This window comes from Mytilus californianus, unplaced genomic scaffold (genome assembly GCF_021869535.1).
Source record: "Mytilus californianus isolate M0D057914Y unplaced genomic scaffold, xbMytCali1.0.p SCAF_3, whole genome shotgun sequence".
NCBI lineage: Eukaryota > Metazoa > Mollusca > Bivalvia > Mytilida > Mytilidae > Mytilus > Mytilus californianus.
The window spans coordinates 80987422-81010256 of NW_026262679.1; the positions used below are offsets into that span (position 1 = coordinate 80987422).

General features: G+C 31.9%; 2 protein-coding genes across 2 annotated transcripts; one reads left to right on the forward strand and one right to left on the reverse strand.

The window, feature by feature from the left end:
- The first annotated feature begins 3495 nt into the window (after positions 1-3495).
- Positions 3496-15125, forward strand: LOC127735175 (uncharacterized). Its single transcript, XM_052245277.1, has 6 exons — positions 3496-4112; positions 4827-4887; positions 5580-5627; positions 5962-6018; positions 7056-7178; positions 13202-15125. Exons 1-6 carry the CDS (start codon positions 4011-4013, stop codon positions 13426-13428), a joined length of 618 nt encoding a protein of 205 aa, XP_052101237.1. The 5' UTR covers positions 3496-4010; the 3' UTR covers positions 13429-15125.
- Positions 15008-17541, reverse strand: LOC127735176 (putative nuclease HARBI1). The gene is made up of 3 exons (XM_052245278.1): positions 17280-17541; positions 15837-16072; positions 15008-15096 (listed from the first exon to the last, which is right to left on the reverse strand). Exons 1-3 carry the CDS (start codon positions 17516-17518, stop codon positions 15041-15043), a joined length of 531 nt encoding a protein of 176 aa, XP_052101238.1. The 5' UTR covers positions 17519-17541; the 3' UTR covers positions 15008-15040.
- Positions 17542-22835: the final 5294 nt, after the last annotated feature.

Genomic DNA, 22835 nt, shown 5'->3' on the forward strand with positions numbered 1-22835 from the left:
AATAAAGGGCAAAAATTGCAGAATAAAAGGCAAAAAAAAAAAAAAGAATAAAGAATAATGGGGTGCGAAAATATAAATTAATAAATGAAGGACCTTCTATCTAGACCCTTATGATAAAAAAAAACCTATCAATACAAAACACTTTATTATCATGCATAATCAAAACCAAGACGTTGGAAATTCATACTGCATGATAACTTTACGTTATGTAATAAAAATGACGACGTCACGATTTTTGATGTTTTTTGGCCATAATGTTGAGCTTGCGTCGCTTCTACAGGGAAAACGAAGTCGGTGACCATATTTTTTTTTTACATCATCCAATTGGTTGGACAAAGAGGAGGAAAATATTAATTTTTAAAAAAAATCTATGGAGTGATTCACGTGATTTATACAGGAAACCGAAAATTGTAGAAGAAAAATAAGGATTTTCCCTATATATTCAATGTAATTTAGTACCCTCTCGGACCATTTTAAAAATAGCTTTTTCTCGAAAACGAAGTCGGTGACATATACTTTTTTTTTACATTTGCTGATGTATATTTTCAATATCTAATTGAGTTCTAAATTAAAAAAAAAATCTATGGACTGGTCATTTACTGATCCTTGACCTTAAAAGCTCTTTTATGTGAAGGTCGGTAAATGGATTCAACGCGCACCTGTGTTGACAGTGAATAATCTCAGTTTATCGACAAAAAATATGTCTCTGGTTTATTTATACAGTTCTTTAAAGTTGGACAAGCAGGTTATATAAGAATGGAAAGGTTTCAGGTAAGTATGTTGAGTATCTTTTTTGTTATATGAACATTTCAATAATAAAAAATCCGCGAAATGTGCTTCATGAAAGATTTCCGAGCAGACGACATCATTTCAAGACATTTGAAGATGGATTCTGTTGCTAGTTCAGGGAAGGCCTGCCGGTGGTCGAAAGAAGAGACCTCAATCCTTATAAGTCTAGTAACAGAAAACATTGCCATAATTAAGGGGAAATTTTCACCGTCTCTTACTATCGTAATGCTGACAAAAATAAATGTTGGGATTCAATAACAGAAAGGTAAACAAAATCAAGTATCTTTCTTCATGTCAATCTTTTCATCCCAAGATAACCTTTTAAGAGATAAAATAAAGGGTATAGAATAGTTGTTCCAACAGATATTATAATTATCATGATTATGGCTTTGTGTATTATTACATTTTCCAAGAGAACTTCTTTACTAGTTGGAACAATTATATGTGGGCATCACATCTACATAATATTTCTTAACTTCAATATGTTGATATTAAAATATTGAAATTGAGCATACAGCTTTACTCTATCATATGTGTACATTTTTACTTGTATGTAAAAGTTCCTGTACTGGTATATTTTTGAAATGGTTTCAATTAATGAATTATATTTTATTTTGTCGATACATGTATGACCTTTGAACATCATAATATATCGTTGATGATTGTAAGTTCGTTATGCTTGTACATGTAAGTTCGTGACATTTCGTGATTTCCACTTTATTCGTGACGTCATGCATACGTAATTATCATTGGCAACCTACTACTTCAAATAAACTTAACCGGATATTTTTCATTTCATGTTCACTAATATTGGCTTTAAAAAAGAGAATTTGTGTATGTTTTTGCATATTATTTGTTTAAACATCTATTTCAACTATTACTGATTTTTTCCTCTCCTAGAATTTCATTTAATTCTTGGGAAAATCCTTCCAGCAATGTTATTGACATCTCAACAATGAGTCGTCATCTAATTTTAGGTTATTTGGCACTCATTTTTCCTTTTTGAAGGCCAAGAGTATTATTTTTTAAATTCTGTATGTGAGCGGATTTTTTAAGATCGGAAATGATTTGATGTATTTCGATTAAACAAAACATATCGATTACTGGCTCGTAAAAGTGATTTAATCCTGTGCCACTGAATGCAAATTGAACGAAAAAGTACTTTGATGCATAAATGACATTGTGACATTGTTACAGTTAGCTTAAACGTGTTTAAAGAGCTTAATTCTGGACTTTCCAATTGGCCATTGAAAGTCATGTGTAAAAATTAGAATAATTGTAGGGAGAATAAAGAAGTTAGTATGTCCCAAATTCTCTTTTTATCGAGATATTCATTTGTTATTTGATCTCAAATTTATTCTGTAATGTTCAAATACATAATACAATATGCCTGACCTATATATTGTTGCACATTCTCAAAATCCACCGTCCAAGACACGAACTTACAAGCATCAGGTTTACTTATTTTACGGAATCGGGTCACAATACGAAACAAATACAGATTGACCATAATAATTACTTTATTTAATGAGACTCATTTCATGTAGCACATTCATTGATCTAGTATGCGGCCAACTTTAATAAAATGCTTCGCTGAGCGCAGAGGTCCAACCCTGAACAGTTGTGGCAAAAATGGACACAATATTCGCGCTTGATACCAGTCTGAATTTGGATTGTAATTAAATATTTGACACATAATAGGTTTCTGACACCGAATAACTGTAGTCAAAGAACTAAGAATTGGTTATATGATTTGAATTTATATTCAATTTTTTGCTTTTGTGCAATATACTATGCTGTTGCGAAATTGACCCCCCCCCCCCCCCCCCCCCCAAAAAAAAAAAAATGTATCCCCCTTTTTTTTTTTGCTTTTGTGAAATACACTATGCTGTTGTGTATTGATCCCCCCCAAATAAAAATTTTTACACCCCCCCCCCCCCCCTCTCTTTGCAAAAAGAAATAATATTTGAAGAAATTTTCTTTTTAATTTCTGAAATCTGAAATGAAAAAAAAAATGGCCCTACAATTTCTTTTTTACCCCCTCCCCCCCTAAATTTTGTTTTCACCTCCTCCCCCCCCCCCCCCCCCTTTTCCAAAAAAATTCTTTCCCTCAAGATATGGTCATAATCTGAATTCAAATTTCCAATGGAGTTTGCAACCATATTTACCAATTTAAATACCAGACTAAATACATCATAAAATTCTTAAAATAGAAAAAAAATCCCCCCCTTATTTTTTGAACCCCCTTATGATTCATCACACCCAAACTCAATCCCAGCCTTCCGTTGGTGGTATGGTACCTTGCAGTACAATTTCAGAGAGATCCATACACTTGAACACAAGTTATTGGCTGGAAACTAGAAAAACGCTTGTTTTTTGGCCCCTTTTTGGTCCCAAATTCCTACACGTTTAGGGCAATTACCCCCAAACTCAAACCCATACCAATATTTTTTGCGGTCGTATAAAAAGTAAAAACATAAATACATTTTTTTTTGTTACTCTCATCATGTTGATATAAATAAGGCAGTACAATTATTCATAAAATTAACTAAATAAACATGTTTCTAAATAACAAGAATAATTTTAATTGAATATCAAACATAATAGAGCAGAAAAAAAAACTAACTGAAAATTTAGTACAATAAAACTAATAATCTAATTTGTTTCAAATTGTCAGTACAAGTACATGTATTACACATTGCACACTAAATATAAACTTTTTCAAAATTTATTTAAATTAGTCAAAATTTGGGAGAAAGAAATTAGAATAATTTCAGAGTCTAAATTTAGAAAAAAAATCAAGTTTTTATAAGGCCATTGTTAGCAGGTTGAAGTTCATCTTGCTCAAATTTTTTTTATTATATAAATATTAAACCAGAAGATGTGGTATGACAACTCACCAGAGACTAAATGACATCAAATGTCTACATTATTACTTTTTGATAGATATATTTACTAAAAACCATTCTGCTTACTTCTGATATGAAAGCTTCTAAACTGTCCAATTTATTCTTCCAACACTTTCTATAATGCAAAATAATGAGGTGTATCTGACATTTGTTCTCTGTATAACTGTTTATTAAAATTTAAATTGAAAAGAAGTATTAGGTATTATCAGAAGTACATGTATATGTTTTTAAAAATTACACATCTTTTCCAGTGTAAATGCCTACAACATAGAAACTAGAAATGTGACCCAAGTGAAAAAAAAATGGTTACACATGCAAAGTGATTCCAGAAAAAAAGAGGCAAAAAGGAGAAGAGAAAGTCCAAAGACTGGAGGTGGTCCAGCCCCTCCAGAGATTGATTCAAATGATTTAAAGGTGATTATTCAATTTTTCCTTAGTTTTAAGTCTCATGTTTTTTCATGGTGCAAATTCCATAAACCAGTATACCTTTACTGCATCATATGATAATTAATTAAGTTTTGGAAACACATTATCACCATTATCAATGTCACAAAGAGGCTTTATACAGTCAGTGACTATATATCAGAAATATTTAAACTGCATTTTAACTGACAAATACCAGTTTCATGTATCAAAGACAAAATATATATTTCAATCCATAAATACAAGAAGGTAAGATTTTTTGATTGATTATAAGGGTCACATGTTAAAGCTTAATAAAATATTTTTGTACACAATTTATCCATTAAAAATTTGTGTTCCATTTTTTAAATAGTCAATATCGTGCCGAAATGTTAAATTGTTATTGTATGAGAAAATGTTCCTCTTTTAAAAAAAATTACTATGACACAATAGAGAGAAAATGTCCACAATTCCCGCATAAAATAAATAAATTAATACAACAGTGAATAGTTGAATATGGGAATCTGCAGCAATTTTTCATCCCGTTTCTTTTTTCAAATTAAAATTGTTTGTTCATCTTGCACAATAAACATGTGGGGCAAAGTAATGGTGTCTTATGGATCACAAGTCTGCTGCCAATAATAATGCATGTATGTTAAAATTATTGTTTTTCTTTTCTTTTTGGCATGGAAAGCTCATTTTATATCCTTATTTTCACTTCTTCAGATTTTAAGTGTTACATCAGATGCCTCAATTTGTGGACTTGATGCAGGCTACGATTCTTTAGGTATGATAAATATCTGTGGAATGACTGTAACATTTTTTCTGTCTATGAAGAAATAATATAAAAAATGTGGGCACACTGTATAACCCATAACAGACATTCCTTATATTTTAATTCTAAATTCAATTTTAAGCCATTTATGGGGGTAGGAATGCCCTTTACCGTCAGGGGTCAAACTGTCATTTTGGGCTACCTTAAGCGTGAAATCATGATATGAATATGTATATTTACCTCATACAAATTTAAATAATTTTTTTTATTTCTGTTTTATTTTTTTTTATTAGCATATACCGGGTAGATCTATAAATAACTCAAGCCCTAAAATTTGTCCAGAAATATCATTATTCCACTCACAAGTTCCATAATTATTTGGTGACTTTTACAGTCACACATACTTAACATGTTTAAGTTAAATTAATAATGCTAATCACTTTGACACAACTACAGGGGTCGACTTCAGCACTGGCCCGCTGGCCCAAGGCCAGTAGAATTTCGATAGGGTCAGTTGAACATAAAGACTACTACTGGCCCCATTGGCCATTACATTTGACTATATTTTCACTTAGAAAGTATTATTAGGGCAAATTTTATTTGAGTTGGGCCACTAAATTTACGCTCTCACTGGCCCTATTGGCCATACTTTTTAATTTTGTTAAGTCAACCTCTGAACTATATGCAAATTTTACATTTTTCAGCAAAGCCAAAGAAAGCAATAGTCCAGCAAGGATCACAAATTGTTCCAAGTTAGTATAACCACATCTCTTTACTTTCACATAGTAATATTAAGTTCATTCTGAATCTGCCTGGCAATGGTAATATCAAGTGTTATAAATGTTTATTGTTTGGAATATGCCACAAAGTTCTGTTTATACAACATTAGGATATATAATACTTAATATAAAAAAAAAAAATTTTCAGTAAAGCAGAAAAATTAAAAGCAATAATTTCAAAATATTTTCTATCTTAAATTTTTTATGACTATGAAGAAGAGTTTGTTCAAATTTATTGATGTAAATGCAGGAAACTAAATTTAATCAGTACATTAAAATATTTTTATATCCTGCATTTGTGTTTCAGAAAATCCAGGAACAGCTGCTGAAGCATGGGGATCAAGCGCAGATTTGCCTTTAAGAGGTTTGTGACTATTAATTTAGAAACCATAAACTGTAAGATTTTAATAAGCACCAATGCTAAATTACAGGACTTCTGCAAAAGGTATGTCCTTTGTGAATGTGTTTAAATTACATGTCAAGATACTATGTGTCTTTTTATCCTACAAATTATGTATTAGACCGTTTGCCTTTCTAAGTACAAAAAACATTCTAAAGCAAAGTAATTATATTCATATATTACGGGATTACACATGTGTCGAGTTTTGTGATTGGATAACAACACAGACATGTCAGTATATATTTATGAAACTGCCAGGGTATATACGAAGTTTTCATCCCCAATTGGACCCTCAAAAATGTTACCATAACACCTGTTACTATGTGACGTAGCCAAAAGCTATACAGAACACTAAAGAATGTCAGAGTCTCACAGAGGGAAAACTGATGTGCATCCACTTCAAATACTTAAATTTAATGTTTTAAAGTATTATTATAAATTATTACATACATGATAAAATTATTTTCACAGCAAATTACATAATACTTCACATATGCTGAACATATAAGGTTGGGTTTTCTATATATGTGTTATAAAAAACAAAGCCACACACACATACAAACACAAAACATTAAATCTAAAAACTTTATTGACGGAAAAAAATGGCAGGATATAAAAGGCGCATTTAAATGGATTACTCAAAATGTTAAGAAAACATTAACATGTAATGAGTATATATGCTGCATAACATATAATATTACACCTTCTTTAATTTGGGTCAGTTATGCTTATACACATGTACCTTTGTGAAATTGAATTTTGATTTGTATAGATTTTTACAAATATAGAATACCACTATGAAAAATTAAAAAAATTAAAGCATTACATTAAAGTAGTTAAAAAGGTTTCCATGCAGGTTTGTAGATATGTGTATATATTGTTTATTTGCAAGTGGTGTATATTCTGATATGTTGTGCTCTGGAGAATACTATTCCATGCATGCCTATGTAATATATATGTGTAGCATTATTATAAAAATGTACTTATTATTTCATTTGTAGAAACCAATGACACAGAACAGACATTGTATACTGCTGTTGCAGTTACTGGCTCTTCAACAATAAACAAACAACCAGATAAAAAAGTTAGTCGCCAGACTAACTTGACAAGTCTTTCTACCTCAGGTATGTGCAGTTGACTTTAAATCGTTTTCTGACATTGTACTTTATTTTTGTCTAAATAATTATTTAAACAACCAAATCATGCTTGAAATGATTTAAAATTAATTTTGTAATTTTGACACAATGTTTTACTAACGTCATCAAAGTTTGTACCCCTCCCCCTTTTTACCACCAAAAAAAAAGTAATTGCCAAATTTGAGAAAACTAAAGTCTCACAAAAAAATACAAAAAGTTAGTGTGATTTTCAATCTTAAGACAACTCATTTAGCTGAAGAGATTTCTGTAAAATCAAGCATTTTTGCAGAATTTGCAAAATTTGCAAAATAAGTTGACTCCTTATACTGTAATCAATTAATATCTTTTAGTTAAATCAAGCCATCCATGTTAACTAAAGGTAAATCTGATTTGTTTGTCTTCATTAGGAATTATTAAATGGTCCATGAACACAGTTATCGTTGTTAGATTTTCGTTGTCCACAAATATAGTCCCTAGTGTGGACAGTGTGTTACTTGCCAATTTTTTTATACCCCTTCCAAATTTATTTCTTCATGTTTTATGCCTCAAATAGCAAGTAGTGGGATAAAATTACACTGCAAAAAAAATTGGGTCATGAATTTTAAAGTAGTGATTTGGTCCAGCTGAAAAAGGTTAAAAATTAGCATTTCAGAAGCTGTCAAAAGATTTCAATACCCCCATAACATAAAATTGTCCATATTTTGAGTTAGAACTTATGAATTTTTCTATAATTTTGATATTTGTCCCAAAAGTAGTACAACACACTGTAAAAATATTATTGAGAAAGCGCAGGTGGGATTTTTTAAAGGAGAAGGGGCTCTAAGGGGCAAAATTGGCCCCACTTCCAAATCTATTGATATTTCTTTCAATTGATATCTACGATATGGAGCTTATAAAACACCAAGGATTTAATAGTTATCTTTTGTCGTTTTCTTGTTATGACGTCATAAAATGGTATGCCGACTAAGCTAAAATATCAGCTTTTTACATATTTTATCCTTTTTTTATGTATTGTGTACTTTTAACAATACATTAAACCTTAAATAATCAACGTGAATACATTATTACTAGTGTAACATTGTATTAATACAATGAAGAACAAAATTGATATAAAGTTTAACTATTTAATATCAGTAATATAGTTGCTATGGTAACAACAAAGTTAAAATTTTGTTCTATGTATGACTGAATTACAGAATTTTTTTCACAAGAGAGAATCAACAAGTATTGTTTGTGTATTCTTTTACCTTGAATTACCAAATAAGTATTATGTGTACTTTTATGTAGTCTTGATAAAAGCACAAAGAAGGTATAACATTTAAATCGTACAGTACTAGTATAGAGATAATATATGAATAAAGTTCGCAATTTCATAAACTATACATTTCAACAATTTCTCAACCTTCTTAAAACTGAAATATTCTTAGCACGTTTATCTTTATAAACTTTTCACATGTTCTTCATATCAAATTAAAAAATATAATGTGCATCCCCCACCTCACCCCCACCCCATTTTTTTATTACCCCAACCTTCCTTTTTTAAATATTGCCAAGGTTACAAGTGCTCCATCAGGAGATAGTATATCAGATCAACAAAACTGTTGATTAAGAAACTCGTCTTACTAGACTATGATTATGATTTTTTTAAACAACAGTTATCACAAATTCAGGTATTATGTTATCAATAATAATTATGCCAGTTTGGTGTAACAATTCAGTGTTCGAATTTACCAATTTAACTAACTGCAATAAATGTCTTCCCTTCTATATTCGCCATCTTCAGATACACATGAAACTTGAATTAAAATCATTTCAATTGTTGTTTAAGATTTTCCATACTGAAATTAAGCATGATTGAATATTAAATATAATGAAAAAACTTCTTAAGTATCACCATTAAAAAATTTAGAAAAAATCTCAGTCAAGCCATCATATTTGACATTTGTTTTTTGCTTAAGAAATGTTAAAAGAAATACATGTATATATCAGGCAAAAACACTTTAACTGCTGTTTTTTTTCTATAAAATTGACAGTTGTTGCTAATATTCCACATAGTGGTACCCTGATATCGACGTACGTCAGTTTCATTTCCAACAATGACATACAAAACAAAATTGACATTATACGATATGCCCTATATGGCCAAGTAATTGTTCAGTATAGAATACAAATGTTTAATGTTTACTCCTCGGGTTCACTGTCACTATCATCAATGACTTCCGGCTGATTAGCATCATTTGATACTCGTTCCATGAGCTCATTTTTCTTCTTTGACCTAAGAGAAGGTCTTCAGTTGCATTACTAGAATTAAGTGGTGGTCTATACTTATTACATATGGCACTGACAAAACGTGTATATTCACCAGCATACGGTATAAGGGAATTGGGTAATACTTTGTCAAGCAATCGCCACTGCTTGATTCTACCATTAACGGACTCAACAACCCAGCGGACCTTTGTTACTAGACGTGTTGTGTTACCATCTGCAACCGAAAGTTGCTTCTCGTTACGTTTGAGAAAGCTTGGCATTTTAATTTGAATACCAAATTCTTCTAAGAGGTCGACATCCCCGATCAACCACAACAACATCATTTTTTTCAAACCATTCCTTAATTTTCTCCAAGTTATTTTTAAAAATTGAGTTCAAAATTTTGGAATCATTGATTTTGCTGTTACAAAGGTAGGGTCCAATCACACTTACAATGTATCCAGTAGTAGTTACAAACATCATTGGCTTAATCAGGTTGCGATATTTGTGCATGCTATATGTACTACGTTGAAATTTAAATTGTCCACTCTTTTGTATGTAAATATACGTACCATCAATTACGAGTATAGCAGTTGTGTTTGTGATATCACCAAATAGTGTTTGTGCCAGTAGACGAGTGTGGTTTTGTATAACACTTTTTCTTGATACATGATCAAAACCTAAATATTTTGGTGTAAAGTGCTGTTTAACTGCATCTCTTGCGGATGATATAGCTTTCCTGATAGAATCTTTGCTTATATTAAACAAAGTTGCTAATATCTTATTAGACATCCCTGGACGAAGTTTGGTAAAAAATATACCAATGCATGTGCTCATGCTTCGTACTCGAGTATCTCTTATAGCTGAGTTTGGAATGTGAGAACATAAGTCTTCAAAATCAGTTATTGTTAAGCCAGTCAAATTTCGAAAATCTGTGTCATTTAAAGAAGAAGATTTATCAAAGTCAATTCTAGCGTTTTTATTTTTTTAAAGCATGTTCTCTAATTGTATCGATCAATTCAAGTAGTCCGCTGCGATTGAAGTCAGAAACAGTATACACACTTGTTATGTCTTTGTTAGCTTCTTTTGTAAAACCTTCAGTACATAAATGACGAGGACAGCACCGTGATCCGGCAGGAATAATTATATTCTTTTCCAAAAATGTGTTAAATCGTGCTTCTTGGGGAACAACCATAAGTTTTGGACCACGCTTTTTGCAAAGACAACATTGTGCATGACCTTTAATTGTTGAAGAAATAGAAAGCGATATTGACAAAGGAGAACTTAAGGTCTTTTAGGTGCGCATGGTGGCATAAAATCAGGATCATTTGTATTTGTATCAGTTGTAAGAACAGTTGGTGTATTTACTTGTGCTTGCTCTTCTCTGTAGTATTTCCGTCGACAAGTATCACATATTACGTCATCATCATTAGGTAAAACAAGGAAACTCTTACTGAGAAAATTGCGCAGATTTTTATTTGCTTCTCCACACAAAGGTCTTCTTTTTCCGGGTTTTGTTCTTTTTTCACACAATGTACATTTAAAATCTTTTCGTCCCTTTCTTATGTTGTCCATTCTGAAAAAAAAACATAAGAGGATACAATTAATATTTGGTACGTTAATGAATTCAATTGCAAAATCTATTCAACTCCTTAACAATTTCATTGCAATCTGTTTTTGTTAAATATATATGTGTTAACTGTATTGCAAAATCTAACGTTAGCCTGTGCTAAAAGAATATTGGTGAAATAACATGATTAAATTTAATAATTATTATTGTAAAGAAGAGAATAGAAATAACCGTTTATGAATATAGGCGGAATACATTTTACAATGTGTTGTGCAGAATAGTCATATTAAATGGGGAGGCGAATAAATAAGACAGCAAACCAACTACAGAGAATACCAGAACATTTTCGACATAAGACAAGCCCGGCACTGTAATGACTGTTCAACATAAATTGCTTTTTTAAGTAACAGTCATGTTGAGGTTTTATGTTTGATGTTTGTTATTCACATCACACAAAATTTAGATCAAATATAATAAATTCCTTTGAAGATGAAACATGCCAGTGCATCACATGAAATTTTCATAAGATTTTCCATAGTAGAAATAACATTCTAAGTTGTCAAATTCATTGATGTATTTGGTTATATGAATAAAATGATAAATATGAGATTTTGATTTATAAACGGACGGAACAATATTATTTCGTTTTCATTTCTTTACTACTTATTTACGATTCAACTAAATTTTTTATATCATTGATATGGCCATTTAATAATTGTTGATTATGTCATGGTCTAAATTGTTTTTGTTTTACCAAACAGACGTGCAAAATGAAAATGAAGTTTTCGTCTGCTGTGCCATGGAATTTTATACGTGTTTTGTAATCTGTGTTCCCTGTGTCCGTTTTAAATACTTAATTTTGAATAACTTTGAAGCAATTAATAGAAAATAAATCATAGAATTAAAATTTTGCTTTTTATTTCGATTTTTCTTAGAGATAATAATATGAAAAGATGGAAGAACTTTTTACATGACATGTTCATGGTGTAGTTTATGCATAACTTACCTTTCACGGAGTACGAATTCCACCATTTTCAAAAATATGATCACATCTTTTAAATTATATTAAGTTCTTTCAATTCTGTCTGGTAATATTAAGTATTTAACGAATGATACGCTGATTTCTATTCCGCTATAAAAAGCTTCTTAACAACAGCACTAGTAAAATTCCGTGCGTCAGTTCCGTAATTGCTTACAACAAATATACTCAAGGGCTAGGCTATGCTTGAGAGGCTATGTTATACCAAAAAAATGAAGACAAACACTTTGTTATTTACTATCTATAGCCAAACTTTATTGTAATCAATCATTGACAAAAAATTCTGTTAAAAAAATACATCTGTTCCTGGTCAACTCTTAGTCTGACAAAATTTGCGTACCGGTATATATGAAAAACGGACGATAATTTTAGATTTTTGATGCCGGTTTGAGCAAGTTTTTAATTGAAATTCAGTATGAGCGCAACTTTGCCCCATGAAAATATTTCAACATAAGATGCTTTTTGTTGATATTATTGCTCTGACAAAATATTTTGTTGGGGCAAGAATGCGCTGGTACTTTTTTCGTAAAAAAACTTAGTGAAAATGACTAAAAAATTGCGAAATCCAGCAAATATGCATGTGAAGTGATGTCAAAACACGGCATTGTGACGTCATAACTACATTTTTTTCATAAAATGAATATGTCCAACGCAAAAAGAAAGCCATACACATACGAATAAGTAGAATTGAGGCCGATATTAGCCATTATAGCCCCTTCTCCTTTTCATTTATTGTCTAAAAGAAATGCACTATGAAATAACTCTGTTTTCAGGCCAAATGCAAAAGTCAAAAATGTATGTTTTAAGTCTGCAGTAATTTCAAATTTCCGCTTTAAATATTCAAGTTTTCTACAATAAACCCATGTTATTTTGAAACTGCTATATATGGTAAGATGTGTTGCATTATATGTGTTGTTAACATTGATTTTAGTCATTACTATTTTGATTGATTATACTTATTGGTAAGCTGGAGCAGTACTTAATATGAATATGAAGTAAGTATCAATCAATCAAAAAATAGCCATTTTAATGTATATGCTATATTATTTTGTTTCTGTCATGCAACTCATTCTTGAAAATTTTTTGGCAAACAGATATACATTTTGCACTTTCCTTTTATTTATAGAATAAAATGCATTTTTTTTTATATTGCAGATTTAATATTGGAGGTTGAAAGGGAACAATTAGAACTGGAAAGAGAAAAGTTGGTTATAGAAAAAGAAAAGATTTCTTTTAAAAAGGAAAAGTTGAAAATGCTGAAAGATGCCATGCAAATTAAAAAAAGGACTCTTCAATTGTTAGAAGAATATGTGGACTTTAAGAAATTAAAATTTACACATGATTCAGATGTTTGTGACCTTTCGCCAATTATTAAGTTTTAATATTTTTCATCAGCAAAATATATGTATGACTAAAATCTATTGTGGGTCAGATCTATCACAGATTTCTAATCTATGATAAATATAACGTCAATGCAGTCCAATCTATGGCAGATTTTTTAGAATCTTAATCTTTTGCATTTTTTTAGTTTTCCAATCTATGGCAATTTGTTAGTTTCATAATCTATGACATAACCATTTGTGAAAATAAATAGCCTTTAGGCATGAAATAATTTGACCCGGAAGAATAAGCATTTCTTACTCATGGTGCATGGTACCTGTTTGACCCGTCTATTAACCAAGTACCTAAACAACATGAAACGCAGGAATTTGCCATATATCTGGAACCAACCATAGATTTGAGTCATACATATATGATATGATATAGCGTTAAATTTTATGCTCTGTTTAAAATTCATTTTTATGTTGAAATTATTATCCACCAAAATTTACCATTAGTTCAAATATGAATATGTATACTTCTCAAATACATTTTCAAATGTGAATATTTTCTTACTTTCTCTCTTTAGCATAAATAAAGATTGCCAAATGTATCATTTTTAAGACATGAAAAAGTTTCCTCATTAATCTATCAGGTATCAACTCTGTTATTGATTTATAATTGTGGAGCATAAGATTTATCCTTATATTAAATTTTGAATGAAAGTGATATCACCACTAACCTTTATTATGTTTATAAACAATTAATATATTAAAAATTTATAAATTGAATCAATTCTGTTTCACCAAAATAGAGCATTACATTCTTATTATTTCAAATTAACTTTATACAGATAAAAAGGATAAGGAAATAATAAAGATAAATACCACTACATTGATCTATAAGTTTTCATAGGATGTTGTCTCCAATCATTAAAATGATAAATGACAAATAAACCAAAAATATGAAAGCTGAAAAACAATTTTAAATTGACAAAGTTGATATTGAAACTTTAGAAAATGAAACGCAGTTTTGTCAAATGATAGCAAAATTTTTAAAAAGATTTTATATAATGTTACTGAAAAACCACATTTTCATTCAAATTTGTTAATTGTGAATTATTGAGTGCATGCAATGAAACATAATGGTAAAAATTGACATTTCTGTTATAAAAAAATATTTGAAAAATGTTATAAATATATATTTTTGGGGAAAAACAGAAACATTTATCTGTACATCAAAAAACTTTTTTTTTAAATTTTCATATAGGCATTAGTAGAAATATTTAATTAAAATTTCAGAATTCGCTAAATAATTTGTCAGCTAAGACCTATATCACACCTTGTCTTTTCAGGTCCAGTAATATACAAAACTATATCAAATGTAAAATTAGGATTCCCAGTGTTCAAATTCAGTTAAAAAAAAGTAACCTTTTTCAGTTTTATACAGTACGTTTATATAATAATTTAATGATTTATCTGTTTGATTTTCCAAAATATTAAGTTTTTTAGGCAAATCTTTGAATAATGCGTTCTCTAAGGGTTTGAACATTAGCAGGTGCAATATCTCTAACAATATGGTTATCTCCATTGTCAATAAATTCATCTGTTAAATCTGGAAGTGGCAGTTTATCATCAATACACTTCTTGTTTAATTTAAAAACAGCTGTCACAACTATTGCAGATCTTTCAGGTGTAAATGGTAAACATCCTCCAGTTTTATGCAAACACCTGTAATAAAAAAATATCAATATTTTTTACATTGGAAATTGTTGTGTACAAATATCAACTGACAATACTTCAGTGTATTTTGCACATAAAAAGATGAAAATTGTATGAATGTCAATGAGACAACTCTACATCCAAGACACAATGTAGTTATATTAAGCAATTACAGGTATTACAATACAACTACCTCAATAAGGAGCCTTGGTGCACACCGAACAGAAAGCTATGGAGGGCCTCAAAATGACCAGTGTGTATATGTTTTCTTTAATTAATATATTCAACCTAAAATAGTAGAGGGGCATTATGTTTTCTGGTCTGCGTCCAACCATCAGCAGATCAGGTTAAATTTTTTGGTCAGGTAGTTTGATGAAGATGAATTCACATCAACTTGATACTTAGTACACATTTTCCGTTCCTTTTGATAGGGTCTTTCTAAATTGTAAGCTAAATCATTTTAGCTTTTTTTTACCCCAATGTTACAGTTCATTGAACTTGGAAATATGATAGTGTTAAAACAGTACATTTTCAGGTAAATGTTTTTGGTCAGGTAGTTTATGATGATGTAAAATTCACATTTAACAGTAACTTAGTACATATGTTCCTTATAATAAGGTCTTTCTAAATTTGTTTAATGTTTATTTAAAATACATGCAACATATATTGACAAAATGTCTAAAATTGTGATTCCTTTATTTAAAAAATAACTATTCTTTTTAAATACCTATATCGTGACTTGCACTCACCAAAAGCCTGCTCCACTATGGTTCGTGTCTTGGCATGAGCCTTGTTGTATTTCTCCTCTGCAGGAGAGCTTGGATTCAATTTTGGTGTTAGTAGATAACCCTTAAGTGCGTAACCCGAATCCCCAAGCAGCCATCCATCTACTTGGGTTTCTTCAAAGAAGTAACCCAACTCAGAATTACAAAACATGAATGAATCATGCACACTCCCGGGAAATTTGGCAACAAGATTGGTAAATCTAAAAAATAAAATTCTGCTGATAGAATAAAAAAATGTAGCGCCCCATCCTCTCCTCTTCAAAAATTTCACATTTTATACCCCCCAAAAATCAAAGTTTTTTGGGTGGGTATATAGGAATCACCCTGTCCGTCTGTCTGTCTGTCTGTCTGTCTGGTAAGCACAACTCCTCCTTAAGGGATGGACGAAACTTTAATCAGTTGTAGTGCACAACCTGAGGATGTGCTTGAAGGAAGATATTTCTGGTCGGAATTATTTCAAGGGAGATAATTGAATATACTTAATTTTAATATAGCAATAAATGGCAACAGGTCTTGTAAGCGCAACTACTCCTTAACAGATCAATCAATATTGATGAAACTTTATACAGTATGAGTACCAATGAGACAAAACTAACTTGATTTCTAAATGTTCCAAGGCTGATCACTACCTTTTTTGATACACAAAATATAGTGCATTGATCATAACATTCTATACATACTATCCAGAAATTTATCGATATAATATATGCACAGATATTCAAGGCACAAAATGATGTTTCACCTGCCAAGAAAATTACATAACTTTTGCAAGGTGCAGGAATCTAAAATCTGTTCTAAAAATATAAATTATGTCATTGTTAAACCTCATCTTTAATAAAATTGGAGTCATCTTCCTTTGTCTAGAATAGCTGTTAAATTAACAACAACCAATGCAATATTTAATTTTACTTCCCACTTATGAATTGAAGCAATCTTTACCGTTCAGTGCTTTCAAGCACTTTGATTAAGTTTACCACTTACATTACATTTGATGACATAGGTATTGACAATACTTGTTAAAAGACTTTTATTCAAGCCTGTAAAAGGGTTGCCATAAGGGGCATCTGTGTTTAATGTTAGATTTGTTTTGATGCAGCTATATATGTAGTGATGCAGATCCAACCACAGAACTGGTGTTGTTTGAAAAAGACTAAATATAGTTTAATTGCTATTACATGTACGTCTAACACAACGACATGTATATTAGCAACATTTGTTCATTGTACGGATTTGACATTGCAGTAAAGAAAGTTTTAAAAAACAAGATAGATAACGAATGAAAGTAAAACCATATGTGAGCCCCACTTCCTGATTGATGTACGCAATAACCAAAAAAGCAAATGTCAGACAAAAAAATATCCAGAAAGTTGTAAATATAAGACTATTTGTGTTTCTGTTTTCACTTACCTCATCTCGTGATCCACAACTGCTTGGATGTTTAGGGAATGATACCCCTTACGGCAAACATATACTGGCTCATTTTCCTTTGGAGCAATAATCGGGATCAGCGTCCCATCCACAGCACCAATGACATTTGGGACCTTTGCTATATTGTAAAAACCCTTTTTGATTTTACTTAATTCTGCTTTCGTTGTTGGAAATTTAATATTGTCAATATCACGGACTATGGCGTGAGAAACCCTCATGACACATCTTGACACGCTGGCTCGAGAAATTCCATGAAGATCTCCAACTTCAGAATAAAAGTCCCCCTTGGCATAGTATCGAAGAGAAACTAACTCCTGAAAGAATATTGAAAAATAATGTTAGATAGAATTTACAATAGCATTCAAATAAGCCACAACTTAATACAATTCTGCTTTTTTTAGTCATATCATATGAAATATAAGATTGATTTATCATACAGAAATGTCACGGTTTTTGTCTCGCCTTGACAGAGTCAAAAAGCGAGACATAGGTATGCTGTTTCCGGCGACGGCGGCGTCAACAATGTATTAGTTTGTGATTAGGTCTAGTTCATGGTGAACCACTAGTGGTAGGTCAATGATATTTGGTATGCAGTTGTATTAGCATTGGCACATCTCAATATCATAGAGATTATTTGGCCCCGCCCCCTCAGTCAAGGTCTATTGACTTTGAAACTTTTCATAGTTTACATGTATAAGTTTGTGATTAGGTCAATTTATGGGGAACCACTAGTAGTAGGTCAATGATATTTGGTATGCAGTTGTATAAGCATTGGGATATCTCATTTCCATGGAGATTATTTGGCTCCACCCCCTGAGTCATGGTCTATAGATTTTGAAAATTTTGCTAAGTTAACATGTATTAGTTTGTGATTAGGTCAGTTCAAGGGGAACCATTAGTGGTAGGCCAATGTTAATTGGTGTTCAGTTGTATATAAGCATTAGCACATCTCATTTCCATGGAGAATATTTGGCCCCGCCCCCTCAGTCATGGTCTATTTACTTTGAAACTTTTGCTTAGTTTACATGTATTAGTTTGTGATTAGATCAGTTTAAAATGAACTGCTAATTTTAAGTCAATGATATTTGGTATGCAAATTTATTGGCATTTGCAAGGATCGTTTCCATGGAGATTATATAGCCCCACCCCTGATCATGGTTCATTGACTTTGAAAATTTTACATAGTTTACAAGTTAATGTTTGTGTTTAGGTTTGTTTAAAGGGAACGACTTATAATAAGTCAATGGTATTTGGTATGCAGTTGTATTAGCATTGGCACATCTCATTCCATGGAGATTGTTTAGCCATGTACCTTCAGTCATGGTTCATCGACTTTGAATATTTGCATAACTTACATGTTAAAGTATTGCTATTTTAATTTCAACATTTGCATTATCAAAATTACAAAAAGGCGAGACATATCTCTGTGATGACACTTTATCTTGATACATTTAAGCAGTCCGACTCTAAAACTTCTTTAATGTGCTTACTCAGTCTAAAAGGTTTGATTTAATCATGACCCTATTTCTATAGTTCAGTGGTCAACGTTTATTTTGGTTTATAATTTAATCCATTTTTGTATCGCATTGACAGAGTCAAAATGCTAGACTTGGGTATGCTGTTTAAGAAGGCGAAATCGGCACCAGTAAGATGATACATATTGTTATTTGAAGAAAATGAATCTTTTTTTCGATCTAAGATGGTTAAAAAGAAGCACCTCAAAGGTCTTATAACCAATTCATCAATGCAAAACTATTCAATGATGGTTGGACTGTCGGTCGACTCGTTCGTAGGTGCATGCGGGTCCATCGGACACAAACAAATAACTATGCATATCAATCAATATTCGTGGTAAGATTGTTGTTCCAATTCCATATACTAGTGAGCGCCTTGATCTCTTTTGATTAGGGTAAATCATGGTTAATTGAATGCATAATTAAGAAACTTATTTTTGTGAGACAAAATTTACTACAAAAGTTCGCTAAATGGTCCGTTAAAATTTCGTTGTCCTGACTGTTCCTTCGAGTATAAAGATACTAAGCTCTGGTATACGAGATCCGAGGGTGGCTTATGGCCCCCAGCAGGTCCAGGACAGCGCCCGGGGAAGTCTGGGGGTGAAGCCTCAGATATTTAGCAAACAGAGAGGGTAATTTTGAAGTTGAAGTATGCACAGCTGAGTGTTTTGCTATATATCAAATCAAAGACCTGAAACTGACTAAAAAAATCTAAAAACTTTGCAATGCTCGCCAATTTATTATGCTTCAGAGAAAGAAAGGGCTAGAGAACTGGATCATCTCATGATATATATGTTAACATACGAAAACAAAGCAATTAAAACAATCAATTTTTAATTTGGTGACATATGAATGTGACGTTCGTAAGTAAGACTGAAGTTAACAACCGAGGTCCTTTAGGAGAGTAACATTTTCCTTTGCCTGGCATTGTTAAACGTGTCAACAACTTCTTTAGTGTCAATGTCAAAATTAAAATGAACGTGCAGCAGTGCAAGTGCATGAAGAAAGTCTTTCTCGTCCCATGGTCGATCTCAGATACGTTTTTACGCGTTTCAGAGCGCTGAAAGAGCGTTCTGCAGTAGCGGATGAGGGTGGCATGGTGAGAAGTATTTGCAGAATACAGAATATATTTGGGTCAAGTTCTTTCCGCGTCATCTCCAATGTTGCACAGAGTTGGTCTGGTTTCTTAGATGGATAAATATCCCATCGCGCAACCCATCTTTTAATTTCGAGAAGAAACTGCCATTTTGTTTGTGCACGCAAGTGCGTCGTTGCGTCAATGGTAGCTACGCCACTGTTATACTATAAGCAGTAGTCAGTTGATCAGTTTTTCGTGGTTTGTTCAGTGTTTAGATGCTATGTTAAACAAAAGACCAACTATATAATATGTTTTAAAAGTTCATTGTCATCTGAGGGGTCATACATTATGATGTACATGTCAGTCTCGCAGGTTTTATTTGACCTTGACCTCATTTTCATGGTTCATTTCTCAGTGTTAACTTTTTGTGTTTTGGTCTGTTTTTCTTCAACTATAAGCAAAATATCAATAGATATAAGAAGATGTGGTATGAGTGCCAATGAGACAACTCTCCATCCAAGTAAAAATTTATAAAAGTAAACCATTATAGGTCACAGTACGGTCTTCAACACGGAGCCTTGGCTCACACCGAACAGTAAGCTATAAAGGGCCCCAAAAAATTACTAGTGTAAAACCATTCAAACGGGAAAACCAATGGTCTAATCTATATAAAAAACGAGAAACGAGAAACACTTATGAACCACATCAACAAACGACAACTACTGAACATCAGAACTATATTTGTTGTATGTAAGGATTGTAAGGTGTATATGTCTGTCTGGCACTGGTGGATCTCTACTGGAGGTTCGGGAGGTGGTGGTCGGTTATTTACTAAGCGTCCTTCGACGAAAAGTTTGTCATTCAGAAGTCTCGCGCGTCTGCCTGCCATGTCTTTTAGCATCATTTAATCTGGGTAGTAATGGTTTGCGCCTCTCCGAAATCTGCATAGGTTATTGTTGATATACAGAGTAGTTGGCATTGTCTTAAGTTAAGTTTTTCAATAGCTGCACGTCGGACCTTCTCATGATCAGTATAGCTTGTGAATCTTGCAATTATATTCCGAGGTTTACCCTTCGTTCTCTGTTTTAAGCGGTGTACATTTTTGGAAAGACATTCACGGTAGTAGTATTAATGAAATGAATTGTTTAACAACATCCTTTGTATTCTCATCCCTCCAGCTACTAGGCTTTTGGATTCGGTTGACTGTGTTACAATTAAGTATACATAAGAATATACATGTATATATATATGAATGATTTCTCGCTAAAATCCTGCTTTTAATTTTGAATGTCTATAAAATTTCCTGTTAGATGTTTTGCGGTAGTTTCCATGTAGTGCAGCCGGAAGGAACAATAAAAATTCCCATTGTTTCTCCCGACTGCACTCCCCGACTTTGGAAAATTATTGGCGTACGGATAAAGTATTTAAGATAATTGGCTAATAAGAATTAAATATAGTCCCTAAATTGTCCTCCCGGTAGGCTATTATAGCAAAGAAACATAGAACAAGGCATGTGCTAGTTAAATACTGTACCAATGCGAGGACGTCTCCAACGATTGATGTAGCAGATAAAGAATCCTTTAAAGGATTGAGATTTTGTAGCCGTTCCTTTTCCATAACGGTCGCGTATATCATTCCGAATAACATTCCAAAGACATACTGGTATTTAATGATTCCTCCGTCCCTGACGAGGAAAACCCACTTCTGTACATGTCATTGAATGGGAAATCACCCCTACTACACCTTTAGGCGCCTATTTAGCTATATATACATGAATTATATATAAAAGGAAAAAATAGAAAAATATGAAAAAATATTAATAATTATTGTTTGATTTTGTTTTAAGTACAGAAATTGTCAGCGAAACGTCGCGTATATCATTCCGAATAACATTCCAAAGACATACTGGTATATAATGATTCCTCCGTCCCTGACGAGAAAAACCCACTTCTGTACGTGTCATTGAATGGGAAATCACCCCTACCTACACCTTTAGGCGCCTATTTAGCTATATATACATGTAATATATATAAGAGGAAAACATAGAAAAATATGAAAAAATATTAATAATATTATTGTTTGATTTTGTTTTAAGTACAGAAATTATCAGCGAAGCAATAGTGCAGGGTTGTGCATGGTTTTACACCAGTAATTTTTGGGGCCCTTTATAGCTTGCTGTTCGGTGTGAGCCAAGGCTCCGTGCAATCTAATTAAAATATAAGATCTCGGACTTCGTTATACTACGTTATACTACAAATGTACAAACGATCTAATTAAAATAGTATAACGAAATCCGAGATCTATATTTTAATTAGATTGGGCTCCGTGTCGAAGACCGTACTTTGACCTATAATGGTTTACTTTTATAAATTTTTACTTGGATGGAGAGTTGTCTCATTGGCACTCATACCACATCTTCTTATATCTATATAATACAATATTCTGTGCGTGTTTGTCTAACTGACAATATCCTCTAGTACAGATTATAGTGACACCGTTATAGCCTGAAAGGATTTAGCACCTGCTTCTGTTCTAAAATATATGAGCTTAATGTGTTTTTAATTTGTTTTTATTATTATTTTCTAATAGTATGACTGTAATTGTCAAGTTTGTGAAAAACTGAGAGTGATATTGTATTTTATTTTGTTCTTACTTTTTCTTTTGTTTTTAACATGTACTTTTAAATTATTAAGACAAATCTTATTAACATGTCATAGAAAAGACTGTTGCAGGTGCTTCTATTCGGTTGGTGCTAGAGGTCAGATCACTTAAGGTAGATTTTCGGGTTACATCGGACATTTTCATTAAAAAAAAACTTACCGGTGACGGACATGCATAACTACGGAAAATATATACATGGTGTATCCAACTCATTATATATTGTCTATGAATTTAGGAAAAGTATACTAAAGGGATGATAATATTGTACGATAGGTTTATCTT